The sequence below is a fragment of the Dipodomys spectabilis genome, unplaced genomic scaffold (genome assembly GCF_019054845.1).
Source record: "Dipodomys spectabilis isolate Male_0828 unplaced genomic scaffold, ASM1905484v1 ptg000262l, whole genome shotgun sequence".
NCBI lineage: Eukaryota > Metazoa > Chordata > Mammalia > Rodentia > Heteromyidae > Dipodomys > Dipodomys spectabilis.
In genome coordinates, this window is record NW_024870939.1 from 894,722 (window position 1) to 913,509 (window position 18,788).

The 18,788-nt window shown below is 49.9% G+C and overlaps 1 protein-coding gene across 7 annotated transcripts in view; it reads left to right on the top strand.

Moving 5' to 3' along the window:
- The window catches only part of Dysf (dysferlin), a 210,198-nt gene that overhangs the window by 98,482 nt on the left and 92,928 nt on the right, over positions 1–18,788 (top strand). For all 7 annotated transcript variants that reach the window (XM_042699705.1, XM_042699708.1, XM_042699706.1 and 4 more), the window contains 8 exons: positions 1,254–1,446; positions 3,050–3,205; positions 6,175–6,306; positions 6,399–6,565; positions 7,238–7,352; positions 7,614–7,719; positions 7,821–7,963; positions 9,848–10,021. In XM_042699705.1, the coding sequence (XP_042555639.1) occupies positions 1,254–1,446; positions 3,050–3,205; positions 6,175–6,306; positions 6,399–6,565; positions 7,238–7,352; positions 7,614–7,719; positions 7,821–7,963; positions 9,848–10,021 (1,186 nt within the window). The remainder of the gene's footprint in view (positions 1–1,253; positions 1,447–3,049; positions 3,206–6,174; positions 6,307–6,398; positions 6,566–7,237; positions 7,353–7,613; positions 7,720–7,820; positions 7,964–9,847; positions 10,022–18,788) is intronic.

Genomic DNA, 18,788 nt, shown 5'->3' on the forward strand with positions numbered 1-18,788 from the left:
ATATTACTACAGGGTGTGCAGTACGTGACCTGAGACAGGCCCCGGGGCTTAAGTTTCCCCGAGATGGAGTTCACGTACTGCTCCCCCCACCCTAAAAATTCAATTAAAAAAAATAACAGGAAAAATGTAGTGCGCCGAGGGCCTGCCAGAGTGGAGTATCTGGCGGCGGCGGTGCCGCTGCGCTCCGGCGGTAATTGGTTCTGCATAGCTCGGGGAAATTGGCAGAAAAATAAATCAGCCGGGAGCCGGGAGTCGAGACGCTGCAGGGAGGGGAGTTGGGGGGGGTGAGAAGCAGGGGGGTGCAAGTAGTGAGAGCAGACCTGACTGAGTGGGTTTGACTAATGTCCTGTTGGCGAGTGGAGGGCTCTGCTAGCCTGGGGGGCGGGGTGGCCCCCAGCAGCTCAATCAGAGACAGTTAGGAGGGGGTCCTGGGGGGAGCAGCAAGATACCTCATCCTGCAGGACCTTTGCTTGTGGAGGACCCCGGACCTGGAATGGTGAAGGACAGCCATTTGAAGAAAAGGCTTTTAGGGAGCTCCTGAAGGATGGATGGGAGTTCTTACTTCCAAACGAACCCCTCATCTGGGGCTCACAGTTGTGATTTGAGGTCTGCATGTAGCCCCTACCTCCTCTTCAAGGCCCTCCAAAGCAATGGATTCTGGGAGGGGTGCTGTGGGGCTGCCTGGGTACATGCATCTGTCTTACTGGCTGCTGACCTCCCCATTGAGGGGGCTGCAGCGGCTCATCAGGGTCTGTAAAGTTCCTTCTCAGAGAAAGTGCGCACATAGCACAGACTGAATTTGTTTCAGTGTTGGACAACTGAACCCAGGGCCTCTGCTCCAAGATGGTACAGGATACAGGAAGAGAGGGAGCTGCTGGGCCTTCTTTTGAGAGCTCACAGTCAGTTGCAGGGGAGAGAGGGACACTTTTGCAGAAGAATTCATCAGGTTGGAGGTTTAGGATGAGTTTCCAAAGGGGGCCCCAGACTAAAAGGGCCTTCAGAGTGGGAAGCATGTATGAGGGCCCTGTGGTCAGGGAAGGCTGCCTAGAGGTGATGGGATGGATGGAGCTTATCACATGGAGAACACTGGGCATGGGGATCAGGCTAGCAAAGGCACCCAGCAGGTAGGCTGAGGGTGTGGGGCCCATGCCCAGGCATGCTGTGCTGTGTGTGCACATGCATATGTGTGTGCCTGCACCTGTGGGTGTATGGAGGGCCCTGCTCATCAGGCACACTGCAATTGTCTTTCATAGCCAGCCCTTGGGTGATGTCCATGCGATACCTTCTGCTACTCACCTGGACCAGTACCTGTTCCGGCTACGTACCCGTCACCTGAGCCAGATCACGGAGGCTGCCCTGGCCTTGAAGCTCAGCCACAGTGAGCTCCCTGTGATCCTAGAACAGGCTGAGGACTGGCTCCTGAGGCTCCGTGCTCTGGCAGAAGAGGTAATAACTTGATGGTGCCTGCCTTCCTTTCCCTCCTGTTGCCTGGAAAATCAGAACTAGAAGGCATGTGGGTATTGTCTGGACCATGACTCTACCCAGGGCCTATTGATGGATGAGCCTTATATCCTCATTTGCAGAAGGAAGAAAGAGGATTGAGGGAATAATGGGGCCTAACACAGAACCTGGCATATAGGAGGTGCTCAATAAATGTACCTAGCCCATCAAGGAATGTTATAGCCAGTGCTGGAACCAGAATCCAGGGCACCTAGCTCCAGGTCCCATGCTGGGAACAGCTTCCTCTGGGCACTTCATTCCTGCACAGTAAAGGCCTGGCTACAAGCCTGCTTCTTCCAAGCTTGTGTTTTCTGATCTTCCGGATGCCTTTGGGTCACAGGCTACAAGTTGGTTCAGAATAAGGAGAAAGGTCTATTCACAGAGGCAGCTTCTGCCCACTCTCACCAGAGCCACCTGGGACCCTCAGGAAGCAGCTGCAGGCAGGAAGGAAGGCTGTCCCCAGGAGGATGCAGAGCAGGTTGCAGATAGAGGTGTGGGGGGGGGGGTACTCAAGAAGGGTGATGGGCCATGTATACTCTCTGTATAGGGCTACAGGTATATGGCCATTTGCTCATGTGTCTCAGCTGCACACGAACCCCTCACAGTTACAGGAGACATCCTCAAATTTGTCTCTGGCTACCTCTATAATTTTGCCCTAGACTGATTTCTTTGATCCCTTAGCCCAGGTACTACGGCTGGTAGGAGATAGGGCCAAACAGGGTGATGACTGTAATGGGACTGAAAGAGTACCACTCACACATGTGTATGCATCATACTGTTCAGTGTTCTTAACCCCCAGGCCTGGGCTCTCAGGAGCTGCTGCTGCTTTGGGGTCCTCAGTTGAGGGTCAGGAAAAATTAAGTTGGTTCCTTTTCTCTCTAAGCCTAAACTTTCTTTCTTGTCAAGTGGGTACTGCCATGCATCAGTGAATGATCTGGAAGTGTGGGTCCAACAACAGGGTTGGGTGGAGGATATGTTCCCAAACAGCTTTTCTCCAGTGTGTGCAGTAGAAGCAGCTGCCACTCGCTGCTATATCCCCGAGGGCTCAGAGGCCTTGGAGTTGTGTCCTGGGCTTGTCTACATTTTTCAGAGTCCCTGGACCCTAAGGCACTGCTCTTACCAGGAGGAAAACTTAAGGTCCTTTGGGAAGGCCTCTGGAAAGGACCTTAGGGGCTGGCATCTTAAGTGGAATGTTTGCCCCTAGTAACATTTACTGAGTAGAGGGGACTTATGAACCAAACCCTTGTGCTCAGGCATGCAGTCTTTGCTCACTCAGTAAGTTTTGGCAGGCTCTCTCTCTCTCTCTCTCTCTCTCTCTCTCTCTCTCTCTCTCTCTCTCTCTCTCTCTCATCTTCTCCTTTGGGGGCTCAGACACCCATGCAGCCAAGGGGAGGGACAGGAGTAGGCAAGTAGGCAGTGTGTGAGTATGTGGATGGAAGTCTCAGAAGGTGAGATCTTGCAGCTTCTGAGTCAGAGTCAGCTCATAGTATCACTATGAGGTGTGGGCATGGACATGTCACTGTTGCCCCCTGACTGCCATCCTCTCTAGCCCCAGAACAGCCTGCCGGACATCATCATATGGATGCTGCAGGGAGACAAGCGTGTGGCCTACCAACGGATACCTGCTCATGAAATCATCTTCTCCCGGCGTGGTGCCAACTATTGTGGCAGGAATTGTGGGAAGCTGCAGACAATCTTTCTAAAAGTGAGTTATGATCATATTTTCTCATGCAAGGCCTATCTTCTATTTCTTCCAGTTCTGGACCTGTTGTAGAAATCCTGGGTTCTGGTCTCAGAAGGGGACGGGGGTCTTTGGATAGAGGAAAAGTAGTTATTCTATCCATGCAGTCTCCAGCCAGACTCCACGCACACAGTTCCCAAGGTTAGCAGGTTGGAGTTGGAATCACGGTGCTAGAAATAAATGTGTGGCCCCAGGTCATCTGAAGGAGCAGGGTAGGGTGGTATCTGAGACCCATCCATCAGGGTGGGTCCCTTGTAGGGAGGACTAGCCCCCAGCCGTTAACAGTCCTGACATAGATTAGTCCCTGTCCCAGCGCACTGATCCCCAACTGGAGCCATGATTAAGCTTTCTGTTGGGAAGACTGGGGTCTGGGGTCAGGGCTACTTGTGCCTGTGACTTGGACCCATCCTCAGAGGGCTAAGAGCAAGTACTCCTGTCCCTGGTCCTACCCAGCGTCCACCTCTTCTCCCCACTCTCCTCCTCCCATACCTTCCCTGCTCCCTCCCTGACTTCTCCACTGGGGTTGAGGAGACTTGGAGTGAGGCTATGTAAGAGTGGTTGGAGGAAGGAATCCTCCTTCTCTCTGGGTTAATATGGGGACATGAAGCCAGGGCTTCTTTGGTCAGGGCTGTGACCAAAGTGTTGGGAACATAGTGTGAAGATGACACAGCTACTTAGGCTGATGGGAAGCTCCCTTCCTGAAAGCTGTTCCATCCCAGCCTGTTCCGTCTGCTCTAATCTTCTCCTTCGCTGCATCTCCACTCCCATCTCATCTCTTCCAGGAAGTCATTCCTGGCCAAACTTAGTCTCCAGCCATCTATACAGAGCCTTTTGTTGACTGCTGGTCGACCCATTCCTACCCTGGCCAGCCCATTTTGTTGCCTCCTGGGATGGGGTGGAGAGGGCAGGTTTCAGCAGCACAGCCTGCGTGGAGAGGTTTCCAGGGCTGGCTGGAACTCTGTGGCCTTGGACAGGTTGCCTAACCTTTTTGAACTACCTGCTCTCTTCTTACCTGTAAAATGGGGGTGGAGCTTCCTACTTCATAGGTTTTGAGAACTGAATTAGATAACACAGGTAAGGGTCTTGAACTAAGTGCTCAAGTATATTATTTTCCAATTTCTCTTATCTTTCTTTTGGGACCTCCTTGCCCTCCAAGTGCTATCATTGGGGGCTAACTGAAGGCCAGGAATGAACTGAGGATATATTTGCATGCAGGAACTCACCTCCCGTTCCTCTCCACCCCCAGCATCTGTGTATGTTGGCCAGCAGACTTCTTTATCTCACCTGCTCACCTGCTATCCAGGGGACGTCCCCTGTGGGACTCTAACCTTAAATCCTGACCACAAATCTCCCTCCAAAGTGTAACCTCTTCCCATAAGGATGGAAAGAGACGTCAAAGAGAGGCCGCCTCTCATGGGCTGGTCAGGGAGGTGGGAGCAGACAGGAGTGAGGATGCCTTGCATTGCAACTATTGCTCGCTGCCTCTCACCTCTTGACCTTGCAGCCTTAGGGAAATGCAAACTGAAATATTCCCCTGATTCCAAAGCAAAAAAAGATATAGAATTGTTTCTCGAAGTCTTCCCCACTGAGTTTATGAGCCCCGCCAGGAGCTCCTGAGCAAGCTCTACAAAAATGTTGGCAGCAAGTAGAGACCAAGAAAACATTGGTGTTTCTTAACTTAAACCAAAGTTGGAAAAAATGAGCACCAGCAGAAAAGGAGAGAAGCCCCAAACTAGACATTTCTTTATTTGCTGTTGCTATTTTGGGTCAGGCAGGCTGGCCCCGTCTGGGGGAGGGCAGGGAGAGATTGGGGTGGATGAGGAAGAGGGGGGTGGGGTTAGGCATTCCTGCCATGTCTGGGGCTGGTGGCTTGGGGGTGGGGGGAGAAGGCAGCTAACCATCTCATGGAGAGGACAGCTGAAGTGAACTTCCATGGGGGGCACTTTCAAGGAGTGTCACATGGGATGGGGGAGGTGTTCCTTAAGGAACACCCAGGAGGAACCAAAAGAAGACCTGGGAAATGACTGGCACCTCCTCCTAAACCTTTCCTGTCTCCCTCCAGGAGTCCACTCCTTCCTCATCAGCTTTGGGCCTCTTACTATGACACCTCACTTCCTTTTCTGAACCCACTCAAATTTGCTTCTCCTTACCCTCAGCTCCCTGTCCCCTCCTGGGGAGCTTCTGCACACCAGATCTGGGCAATTTAGGTGTTACTGCCTCTGGGGGCCAGTGTGTTATTCTAAGAGTGAGAAACTTCACTTCTTTAGGCCACATCTGATCTTTGTTTTCAGTCAAATGGATGGATTTAATTGTAGAGAATTATTATTTTTTAAAATGTTGGGTTGTTGTGGTCATTTCATTTTGACAGCACCTCTGAACATTTCAGGATAAAAAGCAGTTGAAACAATAGTGGTTATCAGGCTGATAAGCACTTGAAAGCATAGGGGTATTAGATGATCTACTAGTGTCTAGACAAAATATAATATGCTGAGAATGAAATGAAGTGGTTTGCATTTCTTTCTCTTCTAGATCTGTATCAAGGTTTCTCCTTTAGAGACAAATTCTAGCATGGTATTGTCCAATATGGAAGTCATATATAGATATTTACATTTAAATTAATCAAATAAAACTAATAAGAGTTCAGTTCCTCAGTCACACTGCCACATTTTAAGTGGTCAGTGGCCACCTAGGGCTTGAGGCCACCATATTGGACAGAGCAGATAACCATTTCCACTGAAGCCCAAAGTATCTCTGAACAGGTTCTAGGAGAGAATGGAAATGCAATGGTAGGAGCGGGGAGAGGAGGGATTCTGGTCTATATATGGCCCTATCTGCAGAGGGCTCATGGATGGAGTTTTAGACTGGTAAGCCCAGGTTTTGGTTAGGCTTATCCTGAAGAAGGACCTGGATTTCTGTGCTTTTCTGACATCCAGTATCCAATGGAGGCAGTGCCTGGAGCCAGAATGCCAGTGCAGATACGAGTCAAGCTCTGGTTTGGGCTCTCTGTGGATGAGAAAGAGTTCAACCAGTTTGCTGAGGGGAAGCTCTCTGTCTTTGCTGAAACGGTGAGTGTTTGCCAAGCCCACCTTTGACCCCTTCATCACTCCCTGCCCACCTGGAGCTTCTCACTTCTCCCTCACTTCTCCTCGCCCTACAGTATGAGAACCAGACCAAGCTGGCCTTGGTTGGAAACTGGGGCACAACGGGCCTCACATACCCCAAGTTTTCTGATGTCACGGGCAAGATCAAGCTACCCAAGGACAGCTTCCGTCCCTCGGCTGGATGGGCCTGGGCAGGAGATTGGTTCGTGTGTCCAGAGAAGACGTGAGTCACGGGCAAGGCTGCCACCAGTGACCACTTTCTCTGCCCTGGCCCTTTCTCTGAAAACCTCTGCTCTGTCAGTCCCTCTGCCTACACATGCACTGGCAATGGAAACTGCCACTTGGACTTAACTTGGATGGGGTTTACTAGGCAGCATTCTTTCTGGAAGGCTCTTAATACTCAGAGACTCCTTCATTATTAAGTCTCCCTTGAATTTTGTTCCCAGTGATGTGGACTGGTCTTCCATGATACCATGACTAAGACCCTTGCACCATGCACAGGCGACCCTTTGTGTTCCTGGTGGCTTATTCACCCCTAGGTGGTCCTTTCTCTCAGCCCTTCCCAGATTTATACTGGCTTTCCCGTCTACTTTTGCCAGCTCTATCCTTTTCTCCTCTCCCTATTTAGCCAACGTTCAACAACTTAAAAAAATATATAAAATGTAACCTATACAGTCAAGCACTCAAAGCTTAAGGGCATAGCTTGGTAACATTTTACATTTCTATAAATATCTATTGGGATTCAACTGTCTTCCCAGATTTGGGGTGTTTGGTCTCTTTTTCTTTGGCTCTAGCAACATGGTCCTTTACCTATAATCAGGTCTGTGCACTGCTCTGTGGTAGTGGGATGGGTAGGGGTCTCGTTAGCATGGCTCTGACTGGTCCTCTCCCATAGCCTGCTTCATGATGCTGATGCTGGTCATCTGAGCTTCGTGGAGGAGGTGTTTGAGAACCAGACCCGGCTCCCTGGAGGCCAGTGGATCTACATGAGTGACAACTACACTGATGTTGTAAGGGGAATGTCAACAGATGGGGTGGGAGTAGGATCAGCTTTCCCTGGTACCTTGGACATTTTAGTCCCAAGAGAGCTCAAGGAAGGCTGGGAGATTTTCTGCCCTGATCCTACCTACTGAGCCTCCATGCTCTAGTTTCCAGAAGGATGGTGATTCTTATTCATACAAGCTCTACTCTCTGTCTGGAGCTTCTTTTCTGGGACCCTGAAAAGGTCTATTAGTATCTTCTGACCCTTATCTATTCTATTTTGTCCCGAGAATGGGGAGAAGGTGCTTCCTAAGGATGACATCGAGTGTCCAGTGGGCTGGAAGTGGGAAGATGAAGAATGGTCCACAGACCTCAATCGGGCCGTTGATGAGCAAGGTAGGAAGCATCCCTACCATGTGCATGCCTCTGAGTCTGTGTGCATGTTGGCCAGAAGACATGAGGAGTTGGGCAGTGAGTGACACTTGCCTCTTCCCTAGGCTGGGAGTACAGCATCACTATTCCCCCGGACCGGAAGCCAAGGCACTGGGTCCCTGCTGAGAAGATGTACTATACACACCGACGGAGGCGCTGGGTCCGCCTGCGCAGGAGGGACCTCAGCCAGATGGAAGCTTTGAAGAGAGTGAGCGGCCCGTGGTAGATGGGAGGGAGGCCCCAGGGGCACAGGTGCAGACCTGTGTGATACAAATACATGCAGGTATGCATATGGCCATACGTCACATCCAACACATACACACACACATTCCATCCTCCAGTAGGTCATACCCAGCATATACAAATACCCACATATCACTAGCACACACACACACAGATACCCTCAAACTGTTGTATAACACACGGAGAAGCCTAGTTTATACGGCCCCAGAAGGTACAGACATGTAACTAGAGGTACCTTAGGCCTGGCTTCCTAGCTATAGCATGATTTTGTCTTCATGATTTTGTATCTGTGCTCTCAGGAGGGTGAGAGACAAGGATGTGTCCTTGGGGCACAGCATACCTCTCCTTACCTGAAGGAAATGGAGAGGGGCTTGTAATTTCTTGGCTGTCTGTCATTGGTTAAGGGATGCTAGAGTATCCTGGGGCACATACCTATCTAGTGAGGTTGACCCTTTAGCAGTGGACAGCTCCCTGGAACAGGCAGCCCCTTAGAATTAGATTCATGCACAAGAAAATGTGTTGGCTGGTGTAGGGGTTGGGATGGACTCCATTAATGTTTACCTTAGAACATGTGCAGATGTCACAGAACAGACTAGCCCAAAGTGCCTATGCATGAATACCCATTTGCTTGAGGGTCCACAGCTGCCCATGTTCCATATAGCCTCAGTGCCTGTCTCCCTCTTGGTCTATAGCCATCCCTCCCAAGCATACATTTGAATTTTGGGCCAAGAACCAGATGTTTCCCCAGGCTAAGCTTAGCATTTGTCATAATCCAGGTTTCATTTTCTAGCTTTGAGTAGAGACCTAGAGAGGATTATCTCTGGGTTTGGGCAGAGGTAAGTTCTTTTTTTTTTTTTTCTGGTCCTGGTTCTTGAACTCAGGGCCACGATACTGTCCCTGAGCTTCTTTTGCTCAAGGGTAGTACTCTACCACTTGAGCCACAGGCCACTTCCAGCCTTTTCTGAATAGTTTACTGGAGATAAGAGTCTCAAGGACTTTGCTGCCTGGATTGGCTTTGAACTGCGATCTTCAAATCTCAGTCTGCTAAATAGCTAGGATTACAGTTGTGAGCCATCAGCGGCCAGCCTGAGCCAAAGATTTTTTGATAACCAATCTGTTCAGATGCTACGGACCAGGTCACAGCTTCCCCGCAGAGGGGCACTCAATTGGTAGAAGTGGAGCCTGGCCAAAAAATGAGTGCCTCGTCCTCTTCCTTGGAGGGGACACAGCTGGCTTATAGGACTTTTCACTATACTAGTGGCCTGGACTGAGTGGTCCCAAGCTATTCTTTGCTAGGTGCTGGGGCAGGAGGTTCCAGTGTCCCTGTAGACTTGGGAAAGGGTGTCCTCCAAGTGCATATCAGAGATCCCTCCACAGCTAGCTTAAGTGCCCCTTCCTGGGGAGGGATAGGCTGAGTTTGAGAGGCAAGATCTTTGTGTTGCCTCTGAACCGCAGACCTACTTCCATTTTTATAAGCCGGGATGCGAAGACGAAAACGGAAATGACAAGAAAACCTCGGATTCATGCAATCCACCCATAATTCAAATAAACAGCAACCCCAGTGCCCAATTTCCTTCACAACTGCAGTCTACCTTCCCTTCCTGCGTTCTCAGCAGTTGGACTTTCCCCTCAGCCTACAGAGCCTCTTCCCTCTTGATCTTTCTATCTAGGGGTCTTAGGCTACTCAAAGCCCTCTCCTCCCACTGGTTCTTCCAGATTTTCCCACCAGGAGGGTGCTGGTGTGGGAGCTGGTGGGGAGTAGTGAAGAATAGGAAGGCACACCTGGGATGGGTCCAGGATATCCCAGGACCTGCCAATCAGCTCTGAGTCTGCCCTTTCTCCTGTGTAGCACAGGCAGGCAGAGGCAGAGGGCGAGGGCTGGGAGTACGCCTCTCTCTTTGGCTGGAAGTTTCACCTGGAGTACCGCAAGACTGACGCCTTTCGCCGCCGCCGTTGGCGCCGTCGCATGGAGCCCCTGGAGAAGACAGGGCCTGCTGCTGTGTTTGCCCTCGAGGGAGCCCTGGTATGTGTGGCTGTGCCTGTTGGGTTGGGTGGGGTGTGGCTCCCTTTCCCAAGGCTGTTCTGGGGTGATGTGGGGTAGGCACAGAGCCCCCTGGGTTAGGGCCTTTGGACAGATGTTGGCCAGTTGTCCTGGCTTTGATCCCTGTGGGGTGGCAAGTGGGAAAAGTGAGCAGCAGTCTGGGTGTCCTTGTAAAATAAAACAGCTTTCTTCTTGGCACTGGAAGACCCACTGCTTCTTGGAGTGGTCAAGATGGAAGCAGAGAGGGAGAGAGACGGCTTTGGCATCTAAGGGTCTGACCCAGTGCTTCCTGTAGAGGCAGCCTAACGTGGAGGTAGGAGGGGAGACCTCAGTCTCACTCATAGCTGTAGCCACAAAAGTCTGGCACCTCTGGAAGGTCCTCAGTTGAACATGCATCCTCATGAGACAGGATGTCTCATGGGCTTCCCCCCAAGATTTGGGGGAACAATGTATCTTAAAAACTAAGTTCCTGGATGGCTGTCCTGACCTTGTGTATATTTTATATAGTGGGTGGTCTTGGGGTCTGCTCCGCGTTATTCAGGATTTGGGCAATGGGCTTCCCCAAAAGAGATGATTAGGCATACAGCCAGCTTCTTGCTTTGCTGGCCTAGGAACAACTGGAGGTGGAAATGAGAGGCCTGAATGAGATGTTTCCTCTGAAATCTGACCAGAACTGTGTATCTTCTGTGGAGACTCTAGGCTGGGACCTTGGGAGACTAGTTATACCAACTGTACTTCTTGAGGGGACTTGAAGCTGTTCCTGTGAAGCTATTTGTGCATATGTACATCTAGTCTAGACCAAGGATGTATCCATCCATGGGACAAACAGCCGTGTGGGCTCTGGGAGTCTTAATAGGGCAGGCCCAGAGCATGATGGGATGGAAGCAAGAGAAGACACTGAGAGCGGCCTGGTAGTTCCAGACTTGATAGAAGGCAGGCCTTATGGTGGCAGTGTAGGAGAGGCAATCTCTGGTGTCCAGGAGCTGTCAGAGCAGTTGTGACCGGCCTCTAGAGAGGAGTCTTCTCTAGGCCTGGGCCACATATGTGGGGACCTTGTGGGGAGAAGCAAAGTCCTGGACCTCTGGGTTGCTAACTGGTCTTCAGCCAGACAGGAACAACTAGGTGCAGCTGTGGACTGGATAGGAGAAAGACTGGTGCTTGGTTACTGCCTTTGGTTTCAGTCAGAAAGGGTTTGACTTGGGCTTCAGGATGGTTGAGTGGCTGCACTGAAGAAGGCCAGGACTGAGAATCCAGATGTGTTTCTGTCAGACAGAGATGACACTCAAATGGGCTGATGAGAAAAGGGGCTTCTGGAAAGTTGGCCTGGAGGGATGCCAGGTATTAGAGTGGCAGGAAATGGAGTGTCCCTGGGACTCACTTCTCTGTCTGGCCTCATCGCACGGTGGCTCTCTCAAGATGGCCAGGGAAGATGGTGCTGGCATCATCTTCACAGTCCACTAAGCCCTGCTAGATGCAAACCACATCACAGAGTGCCACTTTCTCAACAGTCCCAGGACAGATCTTATGTAAAGGACTGGCTCTGCCTGGTCATGCACCTAGTCAGGTTCTGTGCTGGGGAGGAATGGAGGGTCCTGATTGGCCACCCTGGGCCATGTGCCAGCTTTGTGATGGACAATATTAAGCTGGGGAGAGGAGTTTCTGAAATGGAAAAGAAACTCGAAACCATGCCAGGTAAAGAGCTCCAGATGACATGCCCTGGACTCTATTCATTGAGTCTTAGGTTGTCCCTATGGGTTGTTGTGCAGAATGCTTTGGTTCGAAGTAGGAGGCATTAAGACCTGAAATCAAGAGCGTTGAGAGGGAGAACTTCCTGTTTTCAGATCATCAGGAGTTTGGGATGGAAATCCAAGGATGAGGTGACTTCTGGGTTGAGAGCTGTTGGGCCAATTTGAGGGAGATCAGGTGGCAGAGCATAGTGAGAGAAGGGTCAATAGTGGGGCCACTGACAGTGCCAGGTTGCAAGGCAGGCCTGGGGCTGTAATGAGTTCACTGTTGGCCCTGGCAAGTCTGACATACAGTGCAGTGCTGTGTGAGGAAGGCAGATCTGGTGGCTGCCTGCCAGGCAGACCAGGACAGGGAGGTAGGTAAGGGGAGAGCAAGGCCAAAGAGTCCTACAGGCATGTAGACAGACACTGAGGCTGGCTGGAAGGTGGTTCACAATGTGGCTGCCGGAAGTGTTCCCAGTGGGCTTCATTCCTGCCAAGGCTAACTTGGTAGGGGTGCTACTCTGGCTGGAGGAGGAGGCGAGCAAGACTGAGGAACCCACTGCCAAGCTTTCATGATGTGGTGACTGGGAGAATGGGGAAACATTTCCCAGAAGAGAGAAACCAATTAATTTATTCTTTATGTGGGAGAAAATGTCATGAGGGATCACTGAACTCAAGTGTCAAGTCAACAGATGTACAAGGGTGATGGATGACAGTTCAAATGTGACTGGCTGTGACATACAGCAGAGAGCTATCCAGGGGAGACTCCTGAGTCTCCTGAGAACTTGGCTGACACAGAGAATCCAAGGGTGACAGACAGTGGTTTGAGATAGTGAGTCTCACAGATCTGGAATCTGAAACTACACTTTCAGAAATCCTTAGGTGTCCGGCATTTGGACAGAGCCACAAGCCCGTTTGCTCATAACTGTCTAGACCATTCTGTCTAGATCCTCATCAGTTCTAATGCAGATACAGTCACTCCACATGCTATGCTTCCTTCTTGGTCAGCTTTACAGGACAAAGGGCAGTCTTGGGTCCTTGTGCTCTGGCTCTAGACATACTGATTCCTCCCTCAGGGATTGGGGGTCAAGTCTACTACATCTTGGGATGAATGGTTATGTTTTCTGGGCTAGGAGCTTGCTGTTGCACATATACCCATGATGTCTGCTGATATACCTGGTAGGATGTGGTGGGACAGCAGCAAGACTTCTGAGTGTGCAGAATCTAAGCTGGGGATTCCATGCTTTGTGCTTTCTAGCTGAGGCCAGGGCCCTCTCGCCTTTCACACTGTTTCCTCACCCATCTTAGCATCACTGTAAGGATTAACAGTGACACTTGTAAAGAATGGCTTCTCAGACTTAATGAGCAAGAGAGCCAGTTGGGATCTTGTCAAGACGTAGACTCTGATTCAGCGTCAGGGTGGGGCCCACAGTCTCTCTGTCTAATAAGCTTCTAGGTAATGCTGAGGAGGCTGGCCCGAGGGCCATCTTCTGATAATGAGGATATGCAAGGATATAGTGCATCTTGCAGTCCTAGGAGGGACTCACATTAGCCCACCTGTTGGATGCTTTTCTGAGAGAGACTGGCATCTGACTTGGTTGAAGGTACATGTATAGTCACAGTCCTGATAGAGAGGTAAGGCAAGAAATGATCTCATGGCCCAATTTGATGGTGGAGACCTCCTAGGCCAATGAGGATTTCAGGATGAGAGAGTGTAAATAAACTTGGAGAAGTCTTATCTTTGGAGTGCTGGACAGAGAGTAAGTCATTCCAGAGTGGCTGGTGAGGGAAGGGAAGGAAGATCAGTGAGTAGTGTTCAGGTAGCCTTCCTGGTGATGACGATTTGAATGTCTAGGCCTGAGGACCAGACCTGGGTGCTCCTTGTCTCCTGTCCCCTCCCCCTCTCCCTGGCCTGTGTATCTATGGCAGTCTGGGCCTTGCCTGCTAGCTCCCTTTGGAAGACGTCTCTTTGGAAGGCAGGCCCTGTCTGCTCATTAGCACGGGCAGCCTTTCCCTGAAGCCTTCTGTTGGGGCCAAGCCTGGCTCCCTTCATGGAGCGGGAAGCCCTGGCTCCGTCTGCTAATCGTCTGCTGTCTCCATCCCGAGCATTATTTTATTTTCGTATTATTCTTTTTCCAGCTAATATCCTGGCATTCCCAAAGACACCGGGTTTCATAATCTTCCTGGCGTTCCCAGGGAGCTTGGGAAGCGGAGCACAAAGCCGCTATTATAGCGTGTTCCATCTAGCTTCCCTCTCTTCGCCCCACACCCCTAGCTGCCGCCGCAGCCACCACCGCGGCTCCCACCCAGTCACCCCCTCCTGACGCCACTGGCCTCTCTGGGAACTTGGTGACGGCTGCTGGGATGAGCTCACGGAATCCATGCTGTTGCCCCTGCCCTAGGCCTACCCTCCAGGCGCAAGGATTTTTCCAAGCCCTGCCTCTGTGCTTGGCCCTGAGTGTCCTCCTGTTGGGAAGGGTTTCCTGAGTTGCCTGTGCCTGGCAGGGAGAGAGGAGACAGGTCGGCACCGTGTGCTCACAGCCCTGGAGAATTTCAACAAGGAAGAACTTGCACATTCTATAGAAGCTGGGCACAGGAGTCTTTTAAAATCAGCTGGAAAATGTGTGTGTGTGTGTGTGTGTGTGTGTGTATGTGTGTGCAGGTGTGTGCATGTGTGTAATATGCTCTGTGTATGTGTGTGTGCTTTTGTGTGTGTGTTTGTGATGGATATATTCTGAAATAAGGTTCTTGGTTTTATCCATTTCTCTAAGAGATCCAGGTCCTCAAAGAGGATAAACATTACTAGAATCTATTTAACCATGTGCCAAAAACCATGCCAAAGGATTCATATGCATTGCCTTACTTTATTTTGTGCCCAGAAAGTTGGGTGCTATTCTATTATTAAGCCTCATTTTACAGCTGTGAAGAACAAGGACCTAGATCTGCATTGTGTAAAACAGTAGCTACTAGCTACACGTGGCTTTTTAAATTTCCATCTAAAGTAATCAAAATAAGAAAATGCAATTCCCAGTTAGGTGAGCTACATCTCAAATACTCAATAATCACACCTGGAGCTAGGTATCTGTGGCTCATGCCTGAAATCATAGCTACTCAGGAGATCCAAGGATTGTAATTTTAAGCCAGCCTGGGTAGGAAAGACTATGAGACTCTTATCTCCAGTTAACTACCAAAAAGCTGGAAGTGGGACTGTGGCTCATGTGGTAGAGCACCAGCATTGATAAAGCTAAATGACAGCACCCAGGCCTTAAGTTCATGCTTTAGTACTGGCGCACGCGCGCGCGTGCACACACACACACACACACACACACACACACACACAATCACACATGGCTGGTTCTGGCTGCCATGTAGGATAATGCAACTATGGTACAGTTATGTTATTGAAAAAAGTTCTCTTGGACAACACTCCAGGCAGACAGCTAAAGAGGACTCTGCCCCTAACCCAGGACAGCTTCCACCCAGGAAGCAGTTAGTTGGCAGTCAGTCTGGAGTAGAGAAGACCTACAAGACAAGCATTTCAACCTGGGCCAAGGGCAGGGAAGAGCAGTTGGGAGTTGGAAATGTTGGGAAAGGGGTCAGGGAGAGATGGGTGCCAGAGCAGAGTAACTTAAGATTTGAGTTGGCTGAGAAGTAGGTAAGATGTGTGTTGACAGGGCAAGGTTCATTTCTGGACAAGGATGAAGCCATACCATGTGCCCAGCCCCAGGCTCTGTTCACAGAGTTAGTACAAGGGCAGGCCTGGGAGCTGTGGGGACTATGCCTTGTTAGTAACCAAGGCCTATGACTGGGGCTATGGCTGGAGCTGAGTGACTATAGGAATCCCTGTTTTTAATTTGTGCCAGTATTGGAGCAGGTACTCAGAGTCTGGGCCTGTGTCTGGGTGCTGTACCTTAGCTTTTTAAATTTAAGGCTGATGATCTACCACTTGACCCACAGCTCCACTTCTAGCCTTTTTGGTGGTTAATTAGACATATGAATCTCATGTACTTTTCTGCACAGGCTGGCTTTGAACTGTGATCTTCAGATCTCAGCCTCCTGAGTAGTTTAGGATTATAGACGTGAGTGGGCACCTGGCTCCCTTGGGTTTTCACATATATGAACTGTGCATCTGTTCCATCTCTGGTTTCATGCTGGTGTGTGTGTGTGTGTGTGTGTGTGTGTGTGTGTGTGTGAGATGAGTCTATCTTACCAGTCAAGCAGAGGCCTTTCTGTCTCTCCTGCTTCCTCACAGAAAAGGATAATTTCGGAAAATCTTCTAAATGTGTAGACCCTGAGTCTGTGGCTCCCATCTGGATACCAATAAATGTGGAGGCTCTGACTGTGTGTCTGTTTGTGTACCACACAGATATCTCGTTGGGTAGATATATTCGTGCCCATTGGATATCATTTTATACAAGGGACTGTGTGCACTATTGCTAGAGCAATCGTAGAATTTATTATCTCGTCTGGGAGATAAGCATGCTGAGACTCTAGGCATAAGCAGGGCTATTCTAGCAAATGGGACATATGGTTGTCATAATTACCAATGCAGCTGGCATGGAGCAAACCTGCTCCAGAGTTCTCTGCAACCTGCGCATGTGGAGATGTGGAAACCTTAGAGGGACACACGCATACGCTTGGGCCAGCCCACACGTGGCACTGGGGGCTCTCCAGGTTTCCTGAGGCCACTCCCAGCTCCCCAGGGCCCAGATGGTAGTTTTGCAAGGAATCTAGCAACTGCTTCCAGCCCTGGCTCTAGCTGTAAATTAAGTGGGGTTGCACCCTCGCCTGCTATTTCACTTAAGGTTGAAATCAGCCCTGATGGGGAAGGGAGGTCTATGTGTTTCTGCCTTCTATTCTTTCTTTTAAAGGGTTCTCCTTTGGCTGGGTTTGCAGGCCTGTGTGGGGTTTTCCTCTAATCCTGACAAGCCAGAGTAGTGAAATGGGTCCAGGGCTCCACACAACCCTGACTTGGCACTTAACTCTCTGCAGTTCAAGAGCCCTGCTTAGGTGCTGTGACCTCTGATGGGGAAGAGGAGTCTGGGAAGACCCCTGGGGTGAGGGGAAGGCAGGGAGCCCCTAGCTCTATCAGCTAATTTGCTATCTATCACCAGGGAAGACATTTACAGATCTGGGATCCAGTTTTCTCACTTATCATCTGTGGATGATAATAGTACAGCAAAAATAATAACCTGCCATTACAGAGCGGTGGCTGGCAAACTAGGCCCATGGCCCAAAGCTGGCCCTCTGTCTGCTTTTGTAAGTAAGTCGTCGTTGTCTTCTTCGTCGTCATTTCTTCTTCTTCTTCTTCTTCTTCTTCTTCCTCTTCTTCTTCTTCTTCTTCTTCTTCTTCTTCTTCTTCTTCTTCTTCTTCTTCTTCTTCTTCTTCTTCTTCTTCTTCTTCTTCTTCTTCTTCTTCTTCTTCTTCTTCTTCTTCTTCTTCTTCTTCTTCTCCTTCCTCCTCCTCCTCCTCTTCCTCCTCCTCCTCCTCCTCCTCCTCCTCCTTCTTCTTCCTCTCTTCCTTCCTCTCCTTCTTCTTCTGCACACAGCCAATGCTCAGTCATTATTTATGGTTTGGGGCTGCTTTTATGCCACAGTAGCAATCAAGTAGTTTTGACAGGGCCAGTACAACCCACAACAGTGTACTAACTGGCTTGATCAGTGCCCTGATTACGGCAGGTATTGAGGGTTACAGGGCCTTCTACTGAGTTCATGCGTTATCTCATTTAACCAATTCTAGGAGGTAGGTTCTTGAAATCCCATCTCACGGATCAGCAACTGAGGCATAGAGATTACAAGGAATAACTGTTCTAATTGTGCTTTCTTTCACAAGTATTATGGAAAATCTTCCAGGTGATGGCAGGATGAACAGGGTTTATAGGACCCATCCCACATCACCACATTATCTGGACATCCAGGCAAGGGACCACTGGTGAAGAACCAGTGATGTTAGTGAATTCTTGGAAAGTCACTTTAGGCTTTTCTGATCAGTGCACAGCAGCCAGTTCTTCAGAACAACAAAACAACAATGCCACATAGTATGCAGCATGTGTTGATTTCCATGGTGTAAATACCTCTGCTGTGGCCGATATCAAGCTACAACATGGATAGAGCCACTGGAATGCCCACTGTTAAGACACTGTGGTATATCATCACATGGATACGCCCCATGTAGCTGAGGAGAGTAACATAATTAGGATGGGTTGAATATTTACTACTTTTTGTTTTCAAATACAATTTCTTGAGTTCTAAATTTATACAAGCTGATTTCTACTAATGTCTGTGTAACAACTGGCCTGTAAAGTTTCTGAGAATTGAATCTATTCTTGTGATCCATAAGAGCCCTGTATTTACTGTTCTCAGAGGTTCTTCTGGTCCTGTTTGCATAAGCAAAGAGTCAGGGGACAGTTTCTCCTAGTGAGAGTGTCCTTTTCAACAACCCTGTGATGTGTGCTCTCATACCCATCCTGAGTAGGAAGTAACCCTTCTGTAAATTGAAGGATCGCAGCCCTTTACCCAGGCCGTGCCATGCCCATCTGTTTGACCTGACTGGGGCAAGGAAAGTTTTTATAGTTCCCTGACAAGTTTCTGAGGTCCTGTTAGTTCCTGCCAACAATGTGGTATGGCTACTGAGGTGTTCTTCCTTGTCTGCTGAATCTATGTGGTATCCATCTCTGCCCTCTGTTAGGAGATCCTGATCTAGACCTCAGTGCCCTGTTCAGGGCAGGCACCCTTGCTCCAGGGAGGAGCAGCACACATGGCAGGCCACGTGTGGAGTGGAAGGAATCTCAAGCATGCTGCCGGAATCCTCTTGGCTCTGTCAGTTTAAATGGAGGAGGGGTCCCCTTCATAGTCTCTGTGTCTCCCATAATCTGCCAGCCTCTTCCCAGCTAAGGTTTTCAGAGGTCAGTCCTGGGAACACTCTGGTGGATTTGGCCTTGGCCTGGGGCCTGTTGTGAGTCCATTGGCATCCAGAAGGCTGAGACCTCCTTGCTCCTACCTCAGGCTGGAGCTGTGGCCTC